The sequence below is a fragment of the Sciurus carolinensis genome, chromosome 4, assembly GCF_902686445.1.
Source record: "Sciurus carolinensis chromosome 4, mSciCar1.2, whole genome shotgun sequence".
NCBI lineage: Eukaryota > Metazoa > Chordata > Mammalia > Rodentia > Sciuridae > Sciurus > Sciurus carolinensis.
This window is the reverse complement of record NC_062216.1, coordinates 170,381,262-170,407,065: the sequence shown is the minus strand read 5'-3', so window position 1 is coordinate 170,407,065 and position 25,804 is coordinate 170,381,262. Positions and strand designations below refer to the sequence as shown.

The 25,804-nt window shown below is 48.5% G+C and overlaps 1 protein-coding gene across 3 annotated transcripts in view; it reads left to right on the top strand.

The window, feature by feature from the left end:
* The window catches only part of Tcf20 (transcription factor 20), a 90,526-nt gene extending 72,516 nt beyond the window's left edge, over positions 1 to 18,010 (top strand). Inside the window, exons 3-6 of one of the 3 annotated variants that reach the window (XM_047549167.1) lie at positions 1,737 to 1,830; positions 10,351 to 10,400; positions 11,429 to 11,523; positions 17,789 to 18,010. In XM_047549167.1, the coding sequence (XP_047405123.1) occupies positions 1,737 to 1,830; positions 10,351 to 10,400; positions 11,429 to 11,479 (195 nt within the window). In that variant the 3' untranslated portion in view covers positions 11,480 to 11,523; positions 17,789 to 18,010. Of the gene's footprint in view, positions 1 to 1,736; positions 1,831 to 10,350; positions 10,401 to 11,395; positions 11,524 to 17,788 lie in introns of all 3 variants that reach the window. The other 2 variants (XM_047549165.1, XM_047549168.1) reach the window with 2 other exon arrangements.
* The last annotated feature ends 7,794 nt before the right edge of the window (positions 18,011 to 25,804 follow it).

The following is a 25,804-nucleotide window of genomic DNA, read 5'->3' as shown; positions in this document are numbered from 1 at the left end:
TCAGGACTGTCCCCTTGTGATCAGAAGATGTCTGCCACAGATCCTGCTGCTGTTCTATATCAGAGACTGAGCAAGGAGAGGGCCTGTTCCTTCGTCCAGTCTCTCTGTAAGGGAGTAGAAGCCCTTTCCCTGCAGACTTTCCTTCCAGAAATACTTGGCATAGTGCTTCCAGTGGCCACTACTAACTGAGATTCACCTCTGGGGTGGGGAGGGCCTGAAGCCCAGCCCCCTGGGTAGCTGAACGTTCAGGTTCCCTTAGTAAGGAAGAGACGGCAGGAATGGCTGCCTGTTGCTCAGGCAGCCATACTTCATTCCCTCCGGTTGGTGCTGAGTCCTTTTTTCCTGAAGGTGACCTGTGGCACAGACAAAAGTACACTGTCTAGTGCTGTTGGAAGTGCTGTTGACTGTCCTTGGCTGACTACACGCCGGACGAGCTTTGCTTTCTCGGCAAGTGTGTGAGGGCACGTGATAACATTTATTGATTTGGGGCACCCAAAAGGATCTTGGTCTTCTGAGTGGAAGACAGAGCTCTTGAAGGGCTTGTCTTACAGCCTTATTTTCCCCCATTTGCCTCTGGAGGATGCTTTCCTCTCTGGTGTCTTAGCCATCTCATCTCTATAGTGAGATGTTACAGGCCTCTCCCCATGAGCGTCACCACAGCCACCCGGCCGCGTGGTGACACAGGCTCCAGTGTCGCCAGCCTCAGTTCACCATCAGCATCAGCCCTGGGGGGCTTGAACCAGCTTCAGTGCTTAGGAAACACTTTTGGATTTGTCCTTTTTGTTGCTGCTGATGTTCAGTTGGTTGATTTGTTTTGTTTTGTTTTGGGTAGAAGCAGGAACAAAGGTCTCTGTCTTCTTGTTAGCCTTCCAGGGTGTCACACCACCTGGAGTGTCCACACCCTTCCTCAGTAGGGCTACCTGTGGTTGAATTTTATGAATATGGTTGTCCGTGATGGGACACCGATTTCCTATGCTGACACTCTCAGCCCACATCACAGGAACCACAGAGATGTGCCCCACTTTAAGAAAACCTGACCATATAAGGAGGAGCATCACAATTACAGAATAATGTCGCACTTAGCCAGAGATTCATGGCAGTTTTCCTAGTGCATTTAAAATAGGACTCATGTATAAAAATATCATTTCCATACAGGAGCCCATATTTTCTGAAAAGGGAAATATGCTTGTATTGGGCATTTGGGGTAAGTAGATCAAAAATAAAAATAAAATCTTATAAATATAAGAACTAGAAACTAAGTTCCACTTTTAATTCTAAAAGGGTTATATTTATCTCTACTACCTTAACCCTCTCCTCCTACCCTAGATTTTCACAGCAGAAATACACAGGCGGGATCTGCAGGCTGCTCATGGTGGCAGTGAGGAAAGGAGTGGCAGGCATGTGAGTGGGTAGATGCCAGGGACACCAGAGGCAGAGCTGGGCACCCCACTCTCTGTGTGTTCACTATGTGCTGCAGGGTCCCTTGTCTTGCCCCAGTGTGTTGTTCCACTGATTTGAGATCATTTGTGAGGCCCGGCCCTAGAAAACGCTGTGAATCCTCTCCTGTGGTGTGGTCAGTGAGTAACAGTGAGAGATAGACCAGCCAGCCCATCTTGCCACCAGAGACTCTTCCACCCACAGAGACAGGTGACAAGGTCTGACCAGCGGGGTCTGGGAAAGGCTGAGGCGAGAGCGAACCTGGAATGCTGACGGGCCTGATTTCTCCTTCCTTTCAGAAATGCTCCCACTGCCAGGAGGCCGGCGCCACCCTGGGCTGCTACAACAAAGGCTGCTCCTTCCGATACCATTACCCGTGTGCCATCGACGCAGGTAAGCTGGGAGGGCACACCCTTGTCCAGAGGGCATCCAGAGGGCCAGGACTACAGTTTGGTCATCCCTCTTTTTTATAGTTATTTTTGTCTCTCCTAATCAACACTCTTTTTTTTTTTTTTTGGTGGTGCTGGGAATTGAACCCATGACCTTGTGCCTTGCAAGGCAAGCACTTTGCCAACTGAGCTATCTCCCCAGCCCCTGATCAACACTCTTATGTTCGTAAATTCTAAAAGAATGCAGAGAATAAAAATGGAGTAAAATGGAATAAGTTTTCAATAACAGCTCTCTTCAGTTCACATGTGTACAGTTCCCTGGCTTTAGCCATCACAATAGATTTTTTAACATTTTCATCACCTTGTAAAAAAGCTCATACTTATCAACAGTCGCTCAGCTTCCCTCGCCTCCCTCCAGCCACCAGCAACTGCTCATCAGCCTTCTATCTCTCAGATTTGCCTATTCAAGACATTGCATATAAATGAAACCATACAGTATGTGACCTTTCGTGACCAGATTCTTTCACATATCATAGTCATTTTCAAGGTTTATTAGTGTTTAGTTATTTTCAAGGTTTATCCATGTTATAGCATGTATTAGTACTTTATTCATTTTTATTGTCAAAAGTATTTTATTGTAAAGGATACACACTGTTTTATTTATCCATTCATCAGTTGATGGACATTTCCATGTTTTTACTGTTATGAATAATGTTGCTGTAGAACATTCACATACAAATCTTTTTGTGGACATGTGTTTTGAGTACTCTGGGGTATTTAACCAAGAGAAGAATTGCTGGGTGTGGTAAATTCTATGTTTAACCTTTGAGGAGCTGGCAGGCTTTTCCAAAATAACTGCACCATTTCACATTGCCACCAGCAATGTATTAAGGATTCTAATTTCTCAACACTTGCTGACACTTGCTATTATCTTTTTTTTAAATTATTGTTACTGTTATTGTTGTAGCTATCCCAGTGGGTATGAAATGGTATTTCATTGTGGTTTTTATTTGGATTTCCCTAATGGCTCATGATGATGTGTGTCTTTTGCTTTGCCCATTGTTACACTGGATTGTCTTTTTGTTGTTGAGTTTTAAGAATTCTTTGCACCTATGGAGCTTAGTTTGCAAAAATATTTTCTCACATTTTGTGAGTTTTCTTTTCATTCTCAATGGTGCTTTCCAAAGCATAACAAGTTTGATTTGATTTGATTTGATTTGGTGGGAGGTACCAGGGATTGAACTCAGGGCACTCGATCACTGAGCCACATCCCCAGCCCTATTTTATATTTTATTTAGAGACAGAGTCTCACTGAGTTCCTTAGCACCTCACTGTTGCTGAGGCTGACTTTGAACTTGTGATCCTCCTGCCTCAGCCTCCAGAGCAACTGGGATTATAGTCCTTCGCCACCGTGCTCAGCTAGTTGATTTTTTTATATTGATCTTGTATTCTGCATCTTTGCTCAACTTGTTTTGTTCTAGTAATTTATAGTAAATTTCTGTGTGCAAAATCATGACATCTACAAATAGGGATGGTTTCGCCTCTTCCTGCCTGATACAGTGCTCTTTATTTCTTTTTCTTGCTTAGTTGCCCTGGCTAGAATCTCCAGTAAAACTTTGGACAGAAGTGTTGAGAACTGACATTCTGATTTTGTAAGCTAAAAAAAAATATGGTGTTAGCTGTTCATAGGTATTCTTGGCCTTTTTGGTTACCGCACTGTGGTACCTGTGGATAGAACCCAGGGGTGCTCTACCACTGAGCTACATCCTCAGCTCTTTTTATTTTATTTTGAGATAGGGTCTTCCTAAGTTGCCCAGGCCATCCTCAAATTTATGATCCTCCTGCCTTACCCTTGTGAGTAGCTGGGATTACAGGTGTGCACCACTCTGCTGGGTTTATCCTTAGGTATTCTTGACAGAGCTGAGAGAGTCCAGTCTAGTCCCAGTTTGTGGAGGGTTTTATCATGAAGGTTTTGTGTGAGATAGGAAAGACCAACCTCATGCTACTCACCATAGACTCCATACTCTGTTTTTCTACACACCAAACAGTCCTTCAGTGGATGCCAGCTGGGTGTCCTCCAGTTTAACTCAGTTCTTCACTAACCAGAGTCAGTGTAGACTCCACAGATTAAGGGCTCAGTCCCATAGACTCCCTACTTCAGATGCCTGTCTCAAGCTCCAGGTTGTGACCTGTGCTTCTGAATGGCTAGGGTTCATAGGACCTCCTCTTAAGGTTTGATCAATGTTCTAGAACCAATTCCAAGTAACACTCTACTCTTTTTTTTGTTGTTGTTGTTGTTTGTTTTTGTTTTTGTTTTGTTTTGGTACTGGGGATTGAACCCAGGAGTGCTTAATCACTGAGCCATATCCCTAGCCCTTTTTAATATCTTATTTAGAGACAGGGATCTTGCTAACTTGTTGAGGCTGGATCCTCCTTCCTCAGCCTTCCGAGCTGCTGGGATTACAGTAGTGTGCCACTGCACCCAGCTCACTTCATTGTCTTTACCCATTTACAATGAAGGATACAGTTGAACAGCTCAATGGAAAAGATGCATTAGCACGTAGGAGGGGCCATGGAGCCTCCATGCTCTCCCCAGGTGCACCACCCTCCAGGGACCTCCATGTGCCTATCAATCAGGAAGCTCTCCGAACCCCGCAATTCAGGAATTTTTATGGAGGCTTCATCACTTAGGCATGATTGAATGATTTGCATGACTCAATCTCTGGCCCCTCTCCTCTCTCCAGAGAATGAGAGGTGTAACTGAAAGTTCTAAGCTTCTAATGATGGCTTGGTTTTTTCTGATGACCAGCCCCATCTAGGAGCCCACAAAAGATACCCTTCTGTCACCCGGAAAAATTCCAAGAGATTAGAAGCTATGTATCAGGAACCCAAGACCAGATATAAGAAAAAGAAAGGTTCTCGTAGCACCCCTATTTTTAGGAAATTACAAGGGTTTTAGGAGCTCTGTACCAGGAATGGGAATGAAAACTAAAATGAGTATTATACATCACATTGTAACAAAGTTGACTGCATTTCATCTGTTGAGATGGAGCTGGTGGGCTTTGCATTGTGGTGCCTGCTGAGGGAGGTGCCTCCTGTGCTGGACACAGGCACTGTCGATGAGTGAGGCAGGAGACATGTGTCCTGACTCAGCTGTGGCAGCCTGGGAAAGTGGCCCTTCTGGACTTGAGTCTCCTCAGCAGATGCTTTCCCCGTTTACTTTTTGGGAATCACATGTGCCCAAGACCTTCACCCAGCCAGCTCTAATAATGCCTGCAGTCAGATGAAGGGAACTGAAAATGGAGAGAGGTGTGGAACAGGTGGAATAGGCACCAGTGGGCATGCAGAGGACCTCAGGGTTCCTTTCACCCCGTCTCCAGTGCAGGAGTCTCATCAACTCCCTTACTAGTGCATAAACACATGCCCTTCCTTTCCAGTCCTTCTCTTTGCCCTTTCTTTCCTTTTCCCATCTTCTCCAAGTTTCTGAAGGAGGAGCAGCTAAAAAGAACAAGAACAGTGGATAATGCTTACTCCGAAGTTAGATTCCCATCAAGTGTTGGGCTTGTGCACAAGTGCTGGGGCTGAGGGGCAGCTTGGTGGCCAGGGTGCTATTTGACCAGATCGATAGGTAGAGAAGAGGTAGAGAGTCTTCAAGTGTCAGGGAGTTCGGATTTTAGACTGTCCATTCTTTTCTTTCTTTTCCTGAATGTTGCTGTCCTGCATCTGTGCGATCACCCTGGGTTGTAGTCCAGCATATTCTGTGGTGTAGCTTTAAAATCTTTTTTCAGGAGCCAGCCAGTTGCCTAGTTGCCTTTTCTTGCTTTCATTGTATTGCCCTTGTTACATCAGAATGTTTTGGGGTTTGTTTTTTCATTTTTGGTTTTTTTTTTTTTCCCCCAGTTGTAGCTTCTTAGTTTTTAAATGAGAATTTTAGGTGTATGTTCAGGATGATTGATTATCTTATATGGGAAATCCTGCAAAAATTGGCTTTTCCAGCCAGTGGCTGGGAAGCAGTGGTCTCCCACATTAAGGCGCTGTTCAGAAATACTAGGTTGAGCATCCAGGCAGGCTATAACCACATCCTTCCCAATCACATTTCATGTGCACAGTGGGGCGCCAGCCATGTCAGCAGCCACACTCACACCAGACGCCCACCATGGCTGCTGCTCCCCCTCCCTGCTGCTTCTTGGTGTGGTTTCTCATGGGATGAAGCCTGCTGCTCAGGAGATCTTTCCACAGTGATGGAAGTGCTCTAGGTCTGCACTACAGTACAATGGCCACAGCCAGATGTGACCATTGAGCACTTGAAAAGTGGCCAGGTGCAGTGGCAAACCCCTATAATCCCAGCAGCTCAGAGGCTGAGGCAGGAGGATCAAAGCCAGCCTCAGCAACAGCCAGGCATTAAGCAACTTGGTGAAACCTGTCTCCAAATAAAATATAAAATAGGACTGGAGATGTGGCTCAGTGGTTGAATGTCCCTGAGTGCAATCCCTAGTACCTCCCTGCCCGCCCCCCCAAAAAAAAGAAAGAAAGAAAGAAAGAAATGTGGCTGGTGGGACTGAGGAAATTAATTTTTCTAACTCAAGAGGCCATATGTAGCTTACGACTGGACAGCAGAGTTAGAGCCATCTTGATCAAGTCCAGGCAGAAGATTGGGAAGAGGGCAGAGCACCCTCTAGGAGAAGCTTACTCAGGCCACCTCCACATCCCCAGCCAGAAGCAGGGCCACTTCAATTAGCTGAGGGTTAATAAGCAAATGACTCCTGTCACTCTGACCCAGCCTGTCATGTGTGCCTGTCCAGTTATCTGTTTAGCAGAAGTTGGTGGCTGAGCATCCAGTGAGAGGGAATCTCTGGGTCAGGGAGTGAGGTGGTCTTTTGGCCCTTTGCTTCAGTACCCCCACTGCTGGACTCTGCCCCTCTGGGTGCAGAGCTCGAACCAAAGAAGCAGCCTCACATTTGTCTTTTTGATGACCTGTCACAGGTACTCAGAGGCCTGCACTGTTCTGTGGGGTGGATGCTTGTATTTACTCCACAACCTTCCCAGTCACAAGTTTTGTGCTCTGTGGTAGATCTGTGTCTAGGAAGGTAGTCACTGATTGACTTTCTTTCTAATCATAACCAAAATGAGTCCCTGGGTTTAAGAGTCTCTAATCTCTCAGTGGAATAAGGAACAGTGTAACATTTTCATCTCTGCCTTGCTGTCAACCACCCAAACCTTTAAAGAGCTGTTGATGTCTCTGGGAAAACTTTTATTGCTAGGATGTCTCCATGGAAACAGAATCTTTGTCTTACAGTGATCTCTAGTGCCTACAGCTTCCCCCACCTGACACTGGTCCTACATTTCTGACATCCTCGTTAGCAGTTCTGGGCTGATTGTTACGTCATAGACACAGGATTTGGCTCTAGGTAGAGGACACAGTAAAAAGAATGTGAGCTCTGGTTTAAATTTTTTTTTAATTTATTTAATGCAATGAGCCACAACAATTAAGACAGAAGGAAAAAGGGCTGTGGTAGCTCATTAATAATTCTACTGTGCATAAAGAATCTTGCCTGGAGGGTATTTTTCTTCTACTCTCATGAAGAAACACAGCTGGGAATTTCACTCTGCAGCCACCTTTGCAGCAGCATTTTAGAGCTGCTCTTTCTGCTACAGACTTTGATCTTGCGGTAGTGGGGTCAGAACCCTGTATGGGCCATTATAGAATGCTGGGGGTCTTGCCCCTGTCATGAAGAAGCAGCGATCTACATCACAGAAAGCAATCTCAGTGCCCCATTATTCCCCTCCACTGCTTCAGGAGCCTAACCCTGCCCCTGAGCAAGGCTGTGTGGAAGATGACAGTAGTGCTAAGGTAGATGGTAACTGAACTGGAGACAGTGCCTGATGCCCAGCAGATCCAAAGGACAGTAGACCCCTCTTTTCTTGTTCTTCTCAACTCATTCTTGATTGCTGTCCTCAGCCTGAGTCTGTATCGATGTCATGATTATCAGTAGCTTCATGGTACTTATTATGTTAAGGAGCTCAGTAAAGTCCACTCAGCCTTTAAGCACAGAGAGAAAGGAGAGTGGCATTCTCTCCTGGGAGTTGGTATTTATTTCTGGAAGCCATCTTGTTGACTTGGCCACCTTGTGAGTCTTTCCCAGCTTATGTCATGATCCAGCAAGCTGTTTGCTTTTACTTCACCCTGTGGAAATACTGACCAAGCCCTCTGGATAGTGTAGGGTCAGGGTCTGGGCCAGGACTTCAGGAGACTGCTGCTGACTGGCCACAGAGGGGACAGGTGCCTGTTCTAGTCAGAAGAGATTTTACTAGACTTCTTGCTTGTTGCTCTTGCCCCCAGCAGGACCTGATTGGAGGCAGTGGAGAAGAGGCTCCCCAGTGTCCTTCCAGGTTTCTGAGCTCTCTCACTGGTTCTGACCCTGCCAGAACAGGAACTGCAGTTCCTGATGGCCTGTGTAATGTGTATGAGAACTAAAAGAATTTAGTTATGTAGTTTAGTTTAGATATGGTGTTTCTTTGGGGCAGAGGTGGGCACTGTGTCTGGCAGTTTCTCTAGGAGACTTCTGTTCCTAAAGTACCTGGCACTAGGTCCAAGTTTCCTTTGTTTTCTTTCTTTTCTGTGTTTAACTCAGGGAAGACTTTTCCTAACTTGAGACAGGTTTTTGCCAGGGATCTGTCACATCTGGTCACTATTCCGTGGCTCTGAAGGTAACTGAGCCACCTGTGCCTTTCTGATGGCACCCTTTGCCCCACAACATGACCCCTGTCTTGTTCCCTGAGCCTCTGTGGCAACGGAACGGCCGAGCTCCATGTTGCTGTACTGTCTGTCTGGCCCAGGCTAGAGACTGCCGTGCAGCTCTGCCAGAGCCCAGGTGAGGAGGATGTGCTTTCCCAAGCTCCAGTTGTCTGTCTCCTGCTGTTTATAAACTCTCTGGCAGATTGGAGCAGCAGGAGCCTTGGTCACGCTATGTACTTGTGGGTTTTAAATTAACACATTTCATTTACTGCCATGCTAGTTGCCTGCTGGGAGAGGGGCCTAGAGGTTAGTGACAGTGACTTGATGACTCGCTCAGTTTTTGGGCCCTGGGAGCAGAGAAGGCTGCTGGCCCACAATCCAGAAATAAAAAATTCCCAAGGCCAGGGAGTTTATGCTACCAGTTTGGCCAAGTTCTAAAAGTGCCTTTTTTGATTTGTTCAGGATATTCAGGACCTAAAACGTTTTCATTTGAGTGTTCCTTTACCTTATAATTATTTCACTTGAAATCTGTGGGTACACAGGCTGCAAATCTGGGTCTAGGTTTAAACCAGTTAAATCGTAAACTCAACAAGACTGCCTCCTGCCATGGCGCTCGGCAGCTTTCTGAGAATGTGGGGTCTGTATTCATTACCATTTTGTCACACATTCTGCACCAGTGACCTGGCTGCTGGCCTGCAGAAGCTGTGGTGTGCGGGGTGGACTCACTCCCGGGGTTTCCTTGCCAGCTCCATGCCCTGCCTTGTACATGGAGCTCAACTTGCCTGGAGGAAATGCATCCTTGCTATCATCGAGAATGCTGTCACGTGTTGAAAGTTGGAATAAATCCTTCTCCTCCCTCATGGGATTTTATTTTCCTGTGAAGCAGTCAGTGCAGATCATGTGATTTGTATTGGGGGGGTGTCTCCTGTGTCTCCAGGGATTGTGGACTGCAGGTGACAGCAGGGCCCTCAGGCCTGATCACCTTTCTATCTCAAACACCTGGGCTCTCAGTAGAGGAGAAATGCCTCTAGATTTCAGGTGTCTTCATGAGGAGGCTTTGCCGTGAACCTGTGGAATGGGATTAGACTAGAATTGAGGATTGTTAAAATAGCATTATTTGGGAATTGTCTCTGGTTGTTAAATAGGAGCCATCATGGAAATACAGAACAAAATAATAAAATTAAAATCACCTGTAACACTACCCAAAGAGAACCTCTGTAATATTTTGGTAGATTTCCTTCTAGTTTTTTTTTAAAGCATGTAAAACATTTTAACGAAATTAAGAATATACCTATCCATTTGTATATTTTGATTGTTCGGCACTTTTACGTCGTGTTTATTCACACCATTAACTTTTTAAATGACCAGTGTTCCATCATGTTAAGGTACCCTAGTTCATCTGGTGTGTCACTGTTGTTTTCCTCTTAGAAATCACAGTGTAAGCCCAGCACGGTGGCATACTCCTGTAATCCCAACGATTCTGGAGGCTGAGGCAGGAGTATTGCAGGTTCAGTGCCAGCCTCAGCAACTTAGTGAGGCCCTAAGCAACTCAGTGAGACCCTGTCTCAAAATAAAATATAAAACAAAAGAACTGAGGATGTGGCTCAGTGGTTAAGTGCCCTGGGTTCAATTTCCAATATCAAAAAAAAAAAAAAGAAAGGAAAGAAATCACAGTGTAGGAACCTCTTGCCTCCATGTCTGACACTGTTGATTCTGACTGGTGTGGCCACACGTGGGTCGGGCTGTTTCAGCACACATAGGCTCCATCTGTCCCCTTCTTTCTTGCAGATTGTTTGCTACATGAGGAGAACTTCTCGGTGAGGTGCCCCAAGCACAAGGTGAGTCAGAAGCTCCCAGAGCCTGGTTCCCACTGGGGCTAGCAGTTAGGGGTGGCTTCCTGTGAAAGACTTAAAGCCCAGGCCTGTCCTTACCTGCACCTTGGGCTGCTGGCCTGCTCCTGACTCTGAAAGGGTAGAGAGGCACGATGCTGAAGGGAAACCTGGGGCATAAGGGCCAGCACTCTGTGTGGTGTGAGGGGACTGGAAGAGATAGATGAGGGGGCTGCCCATTCATGAAGAGAAATCAGAAGATTAAACTCAGAGAAACTGGCTTGGAGTTCAGTTTACTAGAACCCCAGTTTACAGATTGCCATGTGGTGAGATGGGCAAGGAGGCCTGGTGTAGAAGCAAAGGCATTGACTCCAGGGCTTCAGGGGAAACTCAGTCTCTTGCAGGTTGTATTGCTGCAGAAGTGACCTGATGATTCAAGTCAGTGGGTACTATTGCCACCTTCCCATGCTATTTAAGAGGGTCTCTTGGCCACCTCTTTGGGAAGTGTGCAAGATGAGAGGTGAAAGGGCTACTTTTGAGATACCACAGATAGGGATGGAGAAGCCCCAGGAAAGGCCTGGGATGGAACCCACTGCCACCTGATGTTTCCTGCATTGACCACCCTGTCTGGCTGAGGTCACACTGACACCTGGTGGTCACTAGCTGCTCAGTGTCTTCCATCTCTAAGTATGACCAGAAAGTACTAGAAAGATGACATCTGGAGAGGTCTGTCCTCAGAACACTTTTGAAGGATGCTTATGATTTTTCTTTAAAAAATATTTCCAGAGGTGGAGCACAGGGTCTGACAGTATTCTCTGTTTTTACTTACTGTCACATTTTGCCTCAGAAAGCCCTACCTGGGTGTCTCCTGTTTGTCATTCAGTACTGACTCTGCTTTTTCTTCCTTTTCCATGTGCTGTCCCTGTCCTCACCTCTGCCCTCCCTGACTCCCACACTCTTTCCTCTGTTCCTTTCGTGTCTCCTCGTGGCTCCGCTGGCATCAGCCTCCCCTTCCGTGCCCTCTCCCCCCCTTGCAGAACAAGACCGCGAAAGGCAGCCTCAGCACAGAGCAGTCGGAGCGGGGGTGAGGGGGGCAGTGTGCGCGTGGGAATGGAGAGGACAGCAAGCACAGGTGAGTCAGGGCCAGCCAGGCTCCACCACCCCTGCCTGGCTCCCGGCGGTGCTTTGGCCTCTGCCCTCCTGCTGGCCCCAGGCGCACCACCAGCAGTTAGTGGCATGGATCCTACCACCAGGTGGATGAAATGGCTCTCCAGTTGTTTCTTAACTTCCCAGAATGTGGTGGGGTCATTAAACCTGTCAGGATGACTCTCTTTTTAAGTAGTTTTAGTTGTAGATGGATACAATAATTCTGTTGTTATTATTTTTTTAATGTGGTGCTGAGGGTGGAACCCAGTGCCTCACACATGCTAGGCAGTGTCTGTACCACTGAGCTACAACCCCAGCCCCAGGGTGTCTCTTTCTGAAGTCAGCCCTTCAGGACAGCTGGTGAGCAGGCCTCAGGATTGGTGGTCCTACAGGCATTGTGACCATCTTCTAGGATGACCCTCTGGGCAGGGGACTTCAGCAGCCTGCTGTTTCCTCCTCCTCCTCAAGGGTCTAACCAAAGGTCTCTTCTTTTTAATTGACTGCATTTCTATAAAACTAGAGTATGTTTTCCTTTGAAAAATAGAACATTCTCCAAGTTTTCCTACTTGAAATCTTTTTCTCCCAACAGTACCGTGAAAGATTCCTTTTCGCAGAAGTACAAAGAGAAGGAAAATCCTCTCAGAGATTTAGTCGACTTTAGCATCTGATTTAATTTTACTCTTAAAAATCTCTAGAGATCCGGCTGCACCGTTGAGCATGTGGGGCACGGCCAGCCTGCTCCTGTGAAAAGCAGGATGTGGGATTTAGGGATCTGGCAGCAGGGGTCTCCACCATGCTTGCTTCCTCACCCTCCCTGCCCCCACAGCCGCTGAGGAACGACAGTGTGTAAAAAGGAGAAAAGAGAAGCGAACGTAACTGACACTCAACTGCAGCTGTGGGGGGGGCGGTGTTCTCCGAGGGCTCATTTCTCTCTAAATGGGGGCTTCTGTGTAGCCTCTAGGAGTCTCACCCCCATAACCACAGAGATAGTTCCCCTGGGCAGTACCAGTCCTTCGCTGTTCCCTATGGAATGTGCCTTCCCCCAGGTTACAACTGGAAAGGTTTTTGCCTTTTTCTAAAATGCCCAGTATTAATATGAGGGAAAAGTCAAGCTCATCCCAGAATATGGTGGTTTTCCTCCTTTCAGAAGATGTTTGTTTTGTAGGCAGCTCCCAGTGCTGACCTCAGAGAAGGCCCCTGCCACCCTGCTGTGGGATAGGTCTGGGCCCAGGTGGGGGCTCCCCAGTGCTTCCTGTTGGGGTGTTGAGTGTTTTGCTGTAATGCGATTCTCTTTGCCTCTTGCAGGGAGCAGGGTTGGCAATGCAGGGAGCAAAGCAGAGCAGGAGAGGTGGTTGGAAGCCATTTTATATGTTCTTGGGTCACAGGAACCAAATGAGCAAACGGAGCCCTGTGGACTGCAGTAAGTCGTCCTCATCGGCTACTGCTCTTCTAGAAGTCACTGGGCTACTCTGCCTGCCTGCACTCCTGACCCTCTGATCAACCCTCGGGGCAGTGCAGCAGCGTGGGTGGTTTTACAGCTGTTTGCATTGGCCCTTTGTTCCTGGACTGAGATACCACTGTGCCTAGGCAGGCCCTGCCACTTAAGTGTCATGCCTCTGTGCCTGTCCCAGACAGTTAAAGTCAAATTCAGTGGAAGACCACGAGGAGAATTTCTGAAATGTGTCCTGGAAGGACTGGTTAAGGAAAGAACCATTTGTCATTCAGCACTTTCTGGTTTTGTCCTGAATTTTCCAGCCTGTGTTAGAGAAAAGGAGAAAGTCTGGGCCCTGGTAGGCAGGTCTTGGGAATGTGGGCCACCATCTTTACTCATTCTTGGGCCTCCCAGCTGACAAGGCCTCAGCTCTCAAGCCGAATGGTCAGCTTCACCCTCCATCCTCCCAGGCTGCAGCACTGCATGGTTGCAGGACCTGGCCCATCACACGGCAGGGCTCGAGTCTGTTGAGGTTGGAGCAGCCACCTCTTGAGAGGAAGGATGGATACGGTGTGCCCAGCCTCGTCCATCTGGAGTGTTCTCTCCATAGGCCATTCCCACAAGGCAGATTCCTTTTACTGGTTCCATCTTTCAGACCCAGAGTGCACCACTGAATTGGGTGGGAAACCCAGTGATGGGGGCAGAAAACACACTTGCTCTCAGGGAGTGCTCATATTGGGGTCCATGCTGAGAACAAAGAACCACCATTACTGGGGACTCGGACAGGCAGGGAAGTGACCTTGGATGCACATCTGTGTCCTGCCTCCTGATATCCCACTTTCTCACACAGAGTGTATAGAAAGCCCTGTGTGACTGGGGTTAAGCCACTTAATGTCTCTGCTTCAGTTTCTGCTTTGAGAAGAGAAGTAACAATGTCAACCATATGAGAATTTCGTTATTCGTCAGAAAGTACTGGGCACACAGGCTGCTGTACCTGGCTGCAAGTTTCTTACAGTTAGAACTAGAGGGGTTAAAGCAGCAGAGGGACCCTGCAGCTGCCCTTTGGATCAAAAAATACTAGGACCGGTGCTGGGAGATTCTGCCCTCCACACCCCACCCCAGCATTTGGGGCTCCTCATGGTCTCTGGCCAGACCAGGAATGCCAGAGAGGAAAGGTCTTGGACAGCCATCCAGTCGGCCACCTCCTGACATTTATGAGGATGAGGAAGCAGTGTGGTGGGCCTGTTTGTCCTTGTGCTGAGAGTCTTGTCTCTCTGACCTCATCACAGCTAGTGAACAGGGGGCTTTCCCGTAGGACTCTTGGCTCTCCTTGTCATGTAGTAAACAAGGAGCCCCTGGCTTCCTGCCTGGCCCTGTGACCTGGTGTTTGAGTAGCAGTAGCCATCCAAACCGCTGCTCTGACCTGGGTGCAAGAGGATGCCAACTGCCCACACTCCTTGCACAGACCCTCCACATCAGACAGCCTGTCATGGATGAGTGAGTGGCCTTTTCTGGGGTTCTCCTCCAGAGAATCTGTCCTCACCTCCCCACCTGCACCAGCTTAGTCTTGTACCACACCTGCTCTACCCAAAGCCCTGCCTCACAGCAGCGGGCATTCTCAGCAGACTTAGTCTCCAGGATCATGTCATTGGAGATCCAGCCAGGCTCTCCTCTTCGAGGTTCTTGTCACATTTGCCTCCCAGCCACTCGGGGCCAGGCTGCCTCCCTCTAGGCCTTTGTGTGTGCACGTTTTGCCTGCCTGTCTTCATGGGACAGGCTCCTCTCATCTTCTGGGGCTCAGATTACCAGTTCCTCTTCAGAAGGCTTTCCTTTACAAATCTCAGCCTGAAACGCTCTCTTTCCCCATTCTGCATCCTTCCTAGCATCACATTGTCACATTATGTACTGGAAGCTTTGCAAGGGCCAGGGCCACCTTTGCAGCCTTATGGTCCAACCCACAGTGGGACAAGCAGTGGTGCTGAATGTCCCTGTTAAAGATGAGTGCATCACAGAGAGCAGTGGTCTCTCTGACCCTGACTGTCAGCAGTCAACCAGGCTTCAGAATCAGGTTTCTCCCCACTCAGTCCCTCTCAGGCAGGAATCAAGTGTCTATTTCAGAGATGGAGCCACCTGCTCTGGAGGAATCCTGGTGGGGTTGGACGGGATCAGGTGGGGTCGAGCTAATGGATGCCTGCTGCAGTTGGGAGAGAGGCTTAGTGTCCGGTGTGAAAGGATAAGAAGGTGGTGTCATCCATCCCAGGCTCAAGTTACAGAATAGAGGAGCCTTGGGGGCAGGGCAGGCAGGCTTGGGGCATGACCCAGGATGAAACCCTGTGCCCTGGCAACTGAGCATCACAGTGCCTTTGACCATCCTTGGCATGGAGTGTCAGAGAGCTTACTGAGCCCAGGCAGCTGTGTGGCACTGTGACTGTTCCCAGGCTTACTGCCTGAGGCCCAGCCCTCTCCTCTCAGCCACATCCCATGCAGTGGGGCACATAGTCCTTGGGGCCCACACAGGAGAGCTTTGCTGGCTGTCAGCCCATCCCATCTCCAGCTAACCACGTAGCTGTGGGCCACAGGTGTCACCCTCTGAGCTTCAGCTTTCTCATCTTGAAGCTGTCTAGGCTTCTAGCTCAGTTCCTAGCATAATAGTGATTAAGAAATTTTCTTTCCTCTTCTTCCTACTGAAGGAAGAGTGTGTGGATTTTCGCAGTACCTAGGATTGAACCCAGGGCCTCAAACGTACTAGACAAGCATTCTTATCTCTGAGCTGTATCACCAGCCCTTTTTTAAATTTTATTTTGAGACAGAATCTTGCTCATTTGCCCAGGATGGACTCAGACTTGTGCTCCTCCTGCCTCAGCCTCTTAAGCTGCTGGGATTACAAGAGTGCATCCAGCCTGAAGGAACAGTTTTTTTGTTTTAGTTTTAGTTTTTGTCTTCTGTAACTCCAGAAACATTTGGGGTCCTGTTACATTCAGTAGATCATGTGTTTGGACCAGTCTAATTAGCAGAAAACTCCTAGTTGGGAAGACTGAACCATGGAGCAGGAGGTGCTGAAGGACTACCACTGCCTAGACCCCTGTGCAACACTGTGGCACCCAGGGACAGATCCACAATCAGCACACACAGAACCAACTGGCCAGGCAGACCCGGCTGCCGACTGTGCTTCATTCTGAGATTGGGGTCTGGTGCAGGGTCTGCTGTTCTGGGTAGTGAGCAGGACTGGTGCAGACCCAAGATGGCTGAGCACTTTTGAGGATGCAAACCTGCCCTGTCCCTCTTCCCACAGTAGAGCCTGGTGAGGCTGTGATGGCATCTGACAGTGCACACAGACATCCTGGATCCCCAGCAAAATTACCTTCTGGTTGTTCCTTGAGGTCCTATTAGCTCAGCCCTTGCCATGTTATTTGCCAAGGGCCTTTGGTCCCTGGGGGGGCGGTATCAGAGAAGGCACAAGGACTGTTGTCTAATGCTGTTTCTCTCCCCTTTTCCTGCAGCCCTTGCCTCAGGAAAGCCAGTGAGGTGGTGGAGAATCTCCCTGGGCTGCTGGGGAGGGGTAGAATGGAAGAAGAGGAAGCATGACCTGTGGGGCCCAGAACCACCTTCAGATACAAAGGGGTCATGCTGTGCCATCTGTGTACATTCTGAAAACAGCAGGATGGCTCAGCCACTGGCCCACATTCCTGGGGCCTGGTAGCTAGAGGCCGGGGCTTTTTTTTTACTGTCACCTGAGCATGGTGAACATTGTACTGCTGTCTCTGCAAAATGTCTTCCTGTTTAGTGGTGTTCTTTTCTTTTCTTTTCTTTTTTTGGTCAAGCAGTCTCCTTTTAGCAAGGGCAGATCTATTACACACATGTGTGAAAGTACAGTCTTAGATCCCCACACACACCAGCCTTCTCAACTGTTATGCACAGTAGTAAACTTTTTGGAACCAAAAGAGGAACCTGGCTTTCCCTGAGGTTTCTACGTTGTTGGAGGTTATCAGAGAGCTTTGAGGAAGAAGCAAGGGGAGCCCTAGAAGTGTAGTTGCTGAAGAGTGCTGTGAGAGGCAGAGCAGGGGCCGTAGAGGCCGACGTCACCCCAGGCTCTGGTGTCATTTTTCTGGACTAATTACTTGGAAACTGGTTTCTCTGAGACCTGTGCATATGGGGTGGTTCGTGAAGCATTCAGCCAAGGCTCTTGGTACATCTGGTCATTAGCACCACCATCTGGCCATTGGCACCACCTTCTCAAACCTGGCCTGAAAAGGAGAGAATCCCTACCTGGAGGCCTCAGGTTCCTGAGGAGCCAGAGATCAGCACATTCCGGCTCTGTGCAAGCCACCTAAATGGGCAGAGACCTGCCCTCCCCACTGGAGGCTGTGGGAAATGTTCTTTGTTGGTGTGTGGAACTGACTATCCGCTAGAGACGGCTGCAAAGTGGTCATGAGAAGTTCTTCCACAAAGTGGGTGTTCTGTGTTTTGGTCACAGCTGGGTGCCCTCATCCACTTTGAAGAACAAGACCTGCTACTAAGAGCTGAGCCCAACCCTGGGCCCCAGTGCTCACCATGCTCTGGGAGGTGGGCATGTCCTGAGAAGTCCTCAGAGTGCAGCCCAGCAATTCTGCTGCCTTTCACCATGTTCCAGGTCCAGAGCCGCACAACAGTGCCAGCACTTGGCTTGGATGTGTCCCAAGTCGGCAGCTCATCTACAGATGGGTCTGAGCATGAGGTCCCTGCTGAAAGCCCCATCCCAGTGCCACTTCGGAGCAGGGGCTGTTGGCAGTGGGACCATGTAGAAGTTCCCAGCGCTCAGTGCCTGTTGCTTGTCTTCCAGGTTAGACTGTGGAGATGAACAGGTGGTGGACACTCGTGATGGAATGGAAAGCTCCTCCCGAGCCGCCACACCCCGCCCCGCCCCGCCGTGCCTGCCCGTGCCAGCACTTCCTTCCCAAGTTCTCACCTCACACTCAAACCAGTGACACCACAGGAAAGAAAGGCCCAAGATGTTGGAATGGCTGTTTCCATGGACACAATCTCCATAGTGACAATGTGGGGGGAGGGGGGAGGGGGGCTGATGGGGAAAGGGGGGGAATAAAAGGGAGGGATAAAAAATATATATATATAAATCTATTTTTAGTCTGGAAAGACTTTGTTTAAATGAAAGGTGCGCTATCCCTTTTGATTCTATTTTAAAATTATCTAGTTAACTCCAAATTTGTTCCAATGACAGTGAAATTTAAATGTGAAATTGAACTGAACAAACTCATCTCATAAAGGACGGGGATGTGGCTTTGATCTTTAACTGTCTCACACCAGTTCAGAGAACACTAGACCCCAGCCCAATGGAAAGAGCCCAAGCCACAGCCAGACCGCCCTTTTGTCCGTAGTCTGTGTCAAAGCGGGAAGGTTTTGGGTGGGAGGTGGGGATGGTCCGTGTTTCCAAGAGTGGGGGAATGATGTTTAAACACAAATAAATTTTTTTCCTTTCCAGAAACACTATTTATTTATTATTTTTTAAAATTTTTATCTTTTTGGGGGGTGAAATTGGCAGATGCCCTGAGGTCAGGCTTTGTCCTGAGTCACTGGCCAGTGAGATCCCAAGGGTCCCGTCAAGTGGGCAGAGCAGCCCCACAGCAGAGCAGCAAGGTCCAGGGACGGACCCACCTCTGGGGCCCTGTGTGCTTGGCACGTTCCGGGCATCTGTACCCTGACACGTGGGGACCCAGAGGACAGGAGGAAGCCTGGAGCTCTGTGCCAGAACAGGTGGTGGGCCTGGGAGGGAGCCTCCACGGGAACGGGGTGGGCAGGCTGACCGGGAACACCCACTTAGCCCTTTCTTCTTTTTGTTTTTATTTTTATAATGGAAAAGGGGGCCTGTCAGATAAGCAGTCCCGTGCTGTGTGATTCTTTATGTTGTATTTTGTTTCGTTTTGTAAATTGTATAATTTTTAAATATCTGAGTTTAAAAAAAAAAAAAGAAGAAGAAGAAAAAGTACAAAAAAAAATCTTGTTAAGGCCTTAAGAAGGGGTTAGTGCATCTTTCAGGGGTCACTCTGCCATGGGGATAAAATAGCTGTTTCACAAACAGTTTTATTTAAAAAAACAAAAAACAAAAAAAATCAAAAAATCAAAAAAATAATAAACTTCATTTTAACCTTGTTTCCTTTTTCATTTACTATAAAGTGAATGCGTCTCTTCCTTTTCCAACTTCAGCCCCCAAAAGGTGGTCTTGGTTCTACTCCAGAGGAGGCCACCATCAGACAGACGTGGCTCCTTCAATCCCTAGCTTCTTGAAGGTCAGGCAGTCCTTACTATAGAGCCTGAAACTAGCCAAAGCCCAGGGTTCCTCTGGGCTACTCCATTGGGGGGGTAGAACTTACCACATGTTGGGGGGACAGTCAGACTTCCTTAAGTTGACATAAGGACGTGTTTCCAATCAACATTAATTTTAAAGATCATTAAAAAAAAAATGGAGTTTTTTTAGAGAACAAATAGTGGAAGGAATGTTGTGAGGGAGAAATAAACAATTACAAATGAATTCTTACGTGCTCATCAATTTGTGGCTGCAGAAATGGCAGATTAATTCTGTTTTAATGGCCACATCAAACAGCGTGGTCCATTTCTCATTTCGCTCTGCCAAGACGGAGGTGTAGGTGGGTGTGCCGCATCAGCCTTGGGACCATGCTCAGGCAGCTGAACAGGACCTGCATGGAAATGATGGCTTTTGAGCTGGTTGGCTTCCCATTCTGGTCTTGACTTGGCATTAACACAGTTAAAATGAAATTGATGTATTTCAGGTGTCAAGGACTAAGCCACAAAAGTTGAAAAATATGTATCTTGAGGAAAATATTTTCCTGACAGCAAATGTTTGTCACTTTGCCTTTTATTCTTTTGTTCTCTTTTGATTTGCTGTTGATATGTGAGCATAGCACTCGTGAGTGTTGCAGGTCCTCCCTTACACCGGCTTCAGAGATGACCTTGAGCTGGGGATTGGCCCCATTGCCCATTTCCCTCTGGACTCCCATTTTCCTAGCTGCTGCCACACCTCAGCAGCCTTTGTGCCTTTCCGCTCCTGCAGCTTTTGAAGTCAGCGTGTGTGTGTGTGTGTGTGTGTGTGTGTGTGTGTGTGTGTCTTAAGATTTGTTTTTTTTAAGAGCAGTTTTAGGTTCACAGCAATATTAAGCAGAGGATAGAGTGTCACATACCAGCTCTCCCTGTCAACATCCACCCAAGTGGCCCATCTGTTAGGACTGGTGAATCTGCTTGCACCTCATAATCGGTTTGCATTAGGGTTCACTCTTGGTGGTGTACATTTTGTAAGTTTGGACAAACTTATAATGACATATATCCTCCATTATGGTCTCACCCCTGACAACCACCACTGACCTTTTTATTGTCTGCAGTTTACTCTCTTGAAGAAAGTCAGGGAGTTGGAATCGTACATTATGTGGCCTTTCAGATTGGCTGCTTTCATTTAGTAATGTGCAGTTATGGTTCCCTCATGTATTTTCATGTCTTAATGATTCATTCTTACTGCCAAACAATATTCTGTCAGTCTGGATGTACCACAGTTCGTCCATCCACCTGCTGAGCAACATCGTGATGATTTCCAGGTTTTAGCAATTATGAATAAAGCTGATATAAACTTCAAGTGCAGGTTTCTATGTTAAGAGTTTTAGGGTAAATACCAAGGAGCACAATTGCTGGGTCTAAAGGTAAGAATAGGTTTAGCGTTATATGAAACTGCCAAACTGCTTTCCAAAGTGGCTCTTCGGTTTTGCATTTCCACTAGCAATGAATGTGTGCTCCTGTTTCTCCACCTCCTCCCCAGCATTCATTGGTGTCAATGTTCCTGATCTTGGCCATTCTTAGACGTGTATAGTAACTCTTCTTTCAAAAGTCGTATTTTTTAAGTTGTAAAAAATACATCCAGGGCTGGGGTTGTAGCTCAGTGGTAGAGCGCTTGCCTAGCTCTGTGTGAGGAACTGGGTTTCATCCTCAGCACCACATAAAAATAAAGTTAAATTATTTTTAAAAAACATGAAATTAACCTTGTTTTTAGGTGTTTATAGTTCAGTGGTGTTAACAACCCTGGAGACTGGTCCACCTCTGGAGTTTTCCATTTCTAAGAGTATTCCACTGCCTGTAATCTCTTGCTCCCCCCAGTGTCTACCTGTGGAACTGCATTTCTAAAGGCAGCTCCCCTGGTATTTAGACAAACCAGAAGGTACAACAGTCACCTTTCTGTCCCCAGTGAGGAACTGGAGTTAGGAGTTTATGCCTGGCAGGGAGAAGGTAAAGGCCAGAAAAATACTGTACACTGGCTGAGTACAACTTCCTGATTTCTAGAATTCTCAAAAGGTACTTTGGTAGTATATGGCTCCCAAGAGGGACAAGGGCCTAGAACTTCTAGTCTGCCTCCTTGCTGCCATATCGTGAAGTGCCATGTCTTGTGGCAGTGTCCAGAGGGCCTGCCAGTACACAGGACTTCTTATCCCATGACAGGTATCCCACTGTGGTCCCAGGTTGGAGAGTGTGGGAGGGGGTGTGTTTTTCTAAAGTAATAAATCCCAGGGAATTTCTGTACTGGCATTAACGGAATAGCCTGCCTAAACAGTGTAGAGCTGGAGATGGGAGCATGCAGTGTGGACGTGGATCCTAACGCTCTGCTGTGATTTCAGCCTCATTATGTGACGTCTCCTCTGCCTTAGGGACATAAAACCACCTGCCTCTGATGGCTGTGTGGAAGATTAATGAGTCGGAGCATGCGGAGTGTGACCAGCAGTGCCTGGCACGTAAGTGCCAATCATTGGAAAACACGGCCTTGTTACTGCAGGATTTTTTCATGACTGCCGCATCTTGAACCACAGACCCCTGCCATGAGGAAGATGCAACCTGAACTATAGACACCCCTGTCACTGCCCTTTGTACCCTCATTAGGATGACTGCTTGAGGAAGGCTTGACCCCAAGAGGCATGGGTAGACAATGGCCTCCACGTGACAAACATCCAGACCCTCCTGCCAGTCTGCCATGGTTCTCTGACAGTTGTGGGTAGGAAGCAGCTGCCAACTAGGCAGAAACACAGCTGAGCCAAGTGGGAGGCCACAGACTGGATCTGAGAGGTCCCCCGGGTGTAAGTGGATCCTGCCTTCCTGGTCAGTTGAGAGCCCTCAAAACTGGTCTCCACTTTGGGCCAAGCTTGCACCACCTCATCAGACTCCAGTCTCCCTCCTGCTGCCCCTCACCCACTCCCACAGGACTTTCCGGTGGCACCTCAGCCCCACACCAGGTTGCCTTGGTCTAAAGTGCCAGTCAGTCCCTGGGTCTCTGCCAACAATGTTCCCCATGCCTTCAAAGCACTGCTGGCATGGCATTCAGCTATCTGATCTTTGTGTGCCTCTTTTTGAATGTGGACCTTGGAGCAGGAATCCGCACTATCTTCCCACTGTGCTCCAGTGCCTAGCCCTTCAGGACCACTAAGTCCAGTTTATGTGATGTTTCCCCCCTGATTGTCACCTAGAGGGAGCATGAGCGGCACGGACCTGTGTAGCTGCCCCTGCATCTCCCCTTCCTGACCCCTCACTGCACACTGCCTGCATAGTCAGTAGGGCAGGTTGTCTCCCAGCAGAGGACAAAGGGCAGCCTCAACTCCTTTATAAGGGAAGGTTCCTGATGGACTAAGCACTTAGGGTATGACAAGGTCCTGGGTGGTCCCAGGTGCCTAGAGGGACAAGGGATGCTAGGTGTTCCCAAAGAAATCCAGTGGCCAGCAAGGCAGCCATGGGGCTGCTCGTGGGGATGCACTGTGGCCCCTGGGTGTGGGCTTGGCCATCTTCTGCTCCTGGTGGACCTGATGCACTGGCACCTCTGCGTTGCTAGCTACCCACCAGGCCCTGTGCCACTGCCCTGGCTGGGCAACCTGCTGCAAGTGGACATCCAGAACATGCCAACCTCTTTGTACAAGGCGAGGGAGATGGTAGTGCAACAAACATGGGTGGTGGGTGAAACCACAGGCTGGACATTGAGCTGGGCCCCTGAAAGGAAGCAGGTTTGAGAGGCTTCCTGGGAGAGGGCACTGCTGGACCTGAGGACAGATCAAACTTTCCAAGGGCAAAGATGTGGGAGGACAAAGGCCAGGAGGTGGGACAGGACTTGGCAGTGAGTTTGAGATCCTGTGGGACAAGGTATGGATGATGTAGGTCCCCAGTCCCCTCCGATTCCATCAGAGAGAAAGGTCTTGAGGATGGGGGCAGAGCCCTGTCAATCGTTAACAAGGTTGAGAGGAACGGTGACTGCTTCAACCCTTGCTGCTGTGGGGCTTGCACTTCAGTGCTCACCTCTGTGAACCTGTCTCCTCTGCAAAGTGCAGTGCTGGTGGCCCCCACTGACAATCTCCTGACTCTGGCAAGGTCATAGCTGGGTGCTTGGACCCAAAGTGAGTTTCTCCACCATAACAGGTGTGACCCACCAGCACCAGGATGCCAGATCTTGGACAGGAGAGGCAACTCGGTGGTAGGTAGAGTGCTTGCCTAGCATGGCTGAGGCCCCAACTGACCCCCAGAACTGCAAAAAAAAAAAAAAAAGATACCAGATCTTGCCCTTGCCCTGTTCGACCTGAGTCCCCAAGATGCACAGCAAGTCTGGGCCGTGCATTTTGGCTGACGAGCACTCTGACCTTTGCCTATAGCTACACCACCAATATGGGGACGAGTTCAGCCTGCAGCTACCCTGCAAGCCAGTGGTCGTGATCCACAGGCTGGCGGCTGGTGAAAGGCAGCAGGGACACTGCTGACTACACGCCAGTGCCCACCTGCCACCACCTGGGCCTGGGCCACAGTCCAAAGGCAAATGGCAGAGGGCATGGGGGCAGTATCCGAAGGAGACAGGGCCTGAAAGGTCAGAAATATCGGTAAAGCGCTGGGCGCAGAACCTGGAAAAGAAGCCTGTGCAGACCATGGTGGGCAAAGTCTATGGGCAGAACAGGGGTGGGCAGTTACCCACAGGAGGAGAGCAATGGCAGGGGTGACCCTGGCAGCCTACGGACTTTGCTGGTGTGGTCAGCGATGCTTCTCCGTATCCACCATGCACATCTTCAGCCTGGGCAAGAAGTCCCTGCAGCTGTGGGTGACAAGAGGCAACCAACCTCTATGCCACCTTCACTGAACATGCCAGTCAGTGACGGGCTGAGGGGCACAGCAGGGGATGAGATGGGTGGGACTGGGAGGCAGGGCCCACACCCTGACAGGCAAGCCCCCTGTTAGGATGCCCTTTTAGCCCCAGGACCCTCCTCAACAAAGCAGTGTGCAACAGGATTGCCTCCCTCATCTATACCCACCGCTTCCAGTATAACGAGCGCGTGACCAAGATGTCGGACCTACTGGGGACACTCTGAAGGAGGACACTGACTTCATGCCAGAGGTGCTGGGCCCAGGGGAGTCTGTGCAGGGCTATTATCAAGAACACGAGCAATAATAAGTGTTGGCGTGGATGTGGGGAAAGAGTCACACTTATACATTGCTGGTGGAGTTGCAAATTGGTGCAGCCACTCTGGAAAGCAGTGTGGACATTCCTCAGAAAGCTTGGAATGGAACCACCATTTGACACAGCTATCCCACTCCTCGGTCTATACCCAAAGGACTTAAAATCAGCATACTACAGTGATGCAGCCACATCAATATTCATAGCAGCTCAAGTCACAATAACTTGATTATGGAACCAACCTAGATGCCCTAGATGCCCTTTAACTGATGAATGGATAAATAAAGTGGTATATATACACAATGGAATATTACTCAGCCATAAAGAATAAAATTATGGCATTTGCTGGTAAATGGATGAAGTTGGAAAATAATGTTAAGTGACATAGGCCAAGCCCAAAAAACCAAAGGTCGAATGTTTTCTCCAATAAGTGCATGATGATACATAACGAGGGGGTGTTGGGGGAAATAGAAGAATGAAGGAACGTAGGATGGTGTAGAGGAAAATGGGGTGGGAGGGGGTGGGGGAAGGAAAGATAGTAGAATGAGACAGACATTATTACCCTATGTTCATGTATGATTACACAAATGGTGTGAATCTACATTGTATACAAACATAGACATGAAAAGTTATACCCCATTTGGGTAAAATGAATCAAAATGCAGTCTAAAATTTTTTTTTTGTAATTTAATAAAAAAAAAAGAAAAAGAATGGACACTTAATCTGACTATGGGGATTAAATGTGGAACCTTTGGAATGTCATCTGCCTTAGATAAGGCTGCTTATATGCAGCCTGTGATGGCGTGCTGGGGCTTTATTGGAAGAGGGAAGAAGATCAGGTGGAGGTGTCTTCCTGTCTCTTCCCATGGGGTGCACCAGGACTCTGCCAGAAGGAGGCCAGCACCAGGCGTGAGCCCGTGAACCCCCAGGATGTAAACTGCACCCCACCTCTCATCTTTCTAAGTAACTTGCCTTCCTTCATTATGGCAGCTGGAAATGGACTAACGCAGGTGCAGAACCTCGTCCACGCTGGAGAGCACGCTCCACCTGTGCTCCTGTCCCACGGTCCTCTGATCACAAGACCTCTCTGAGGACCCAGGCTGCTGTGGAAGGCAGATGTGAGTTGAAGGCCCCTCAGGAGACGGAGGTGAGGCAAGGAAGGCAGAGAAGTGCTCTGGGGCAGGCGTGACAGCAAGTCAGGGAAGGGGCTTTGTGAGGTGTGGAGGGCAGGGTCAAGTCAGACCGTGGTGCTGTGCCAGCCGGGCCTGCTTCGGAGTGTAAGGTGGAGAGATGCAGTGAGTGCCTGTCTCCATCCCCTTCCCCGGGTAGGAATCTGGGGAGGGAAAGAGGGGCAAGGACCTGTGTAGCTGC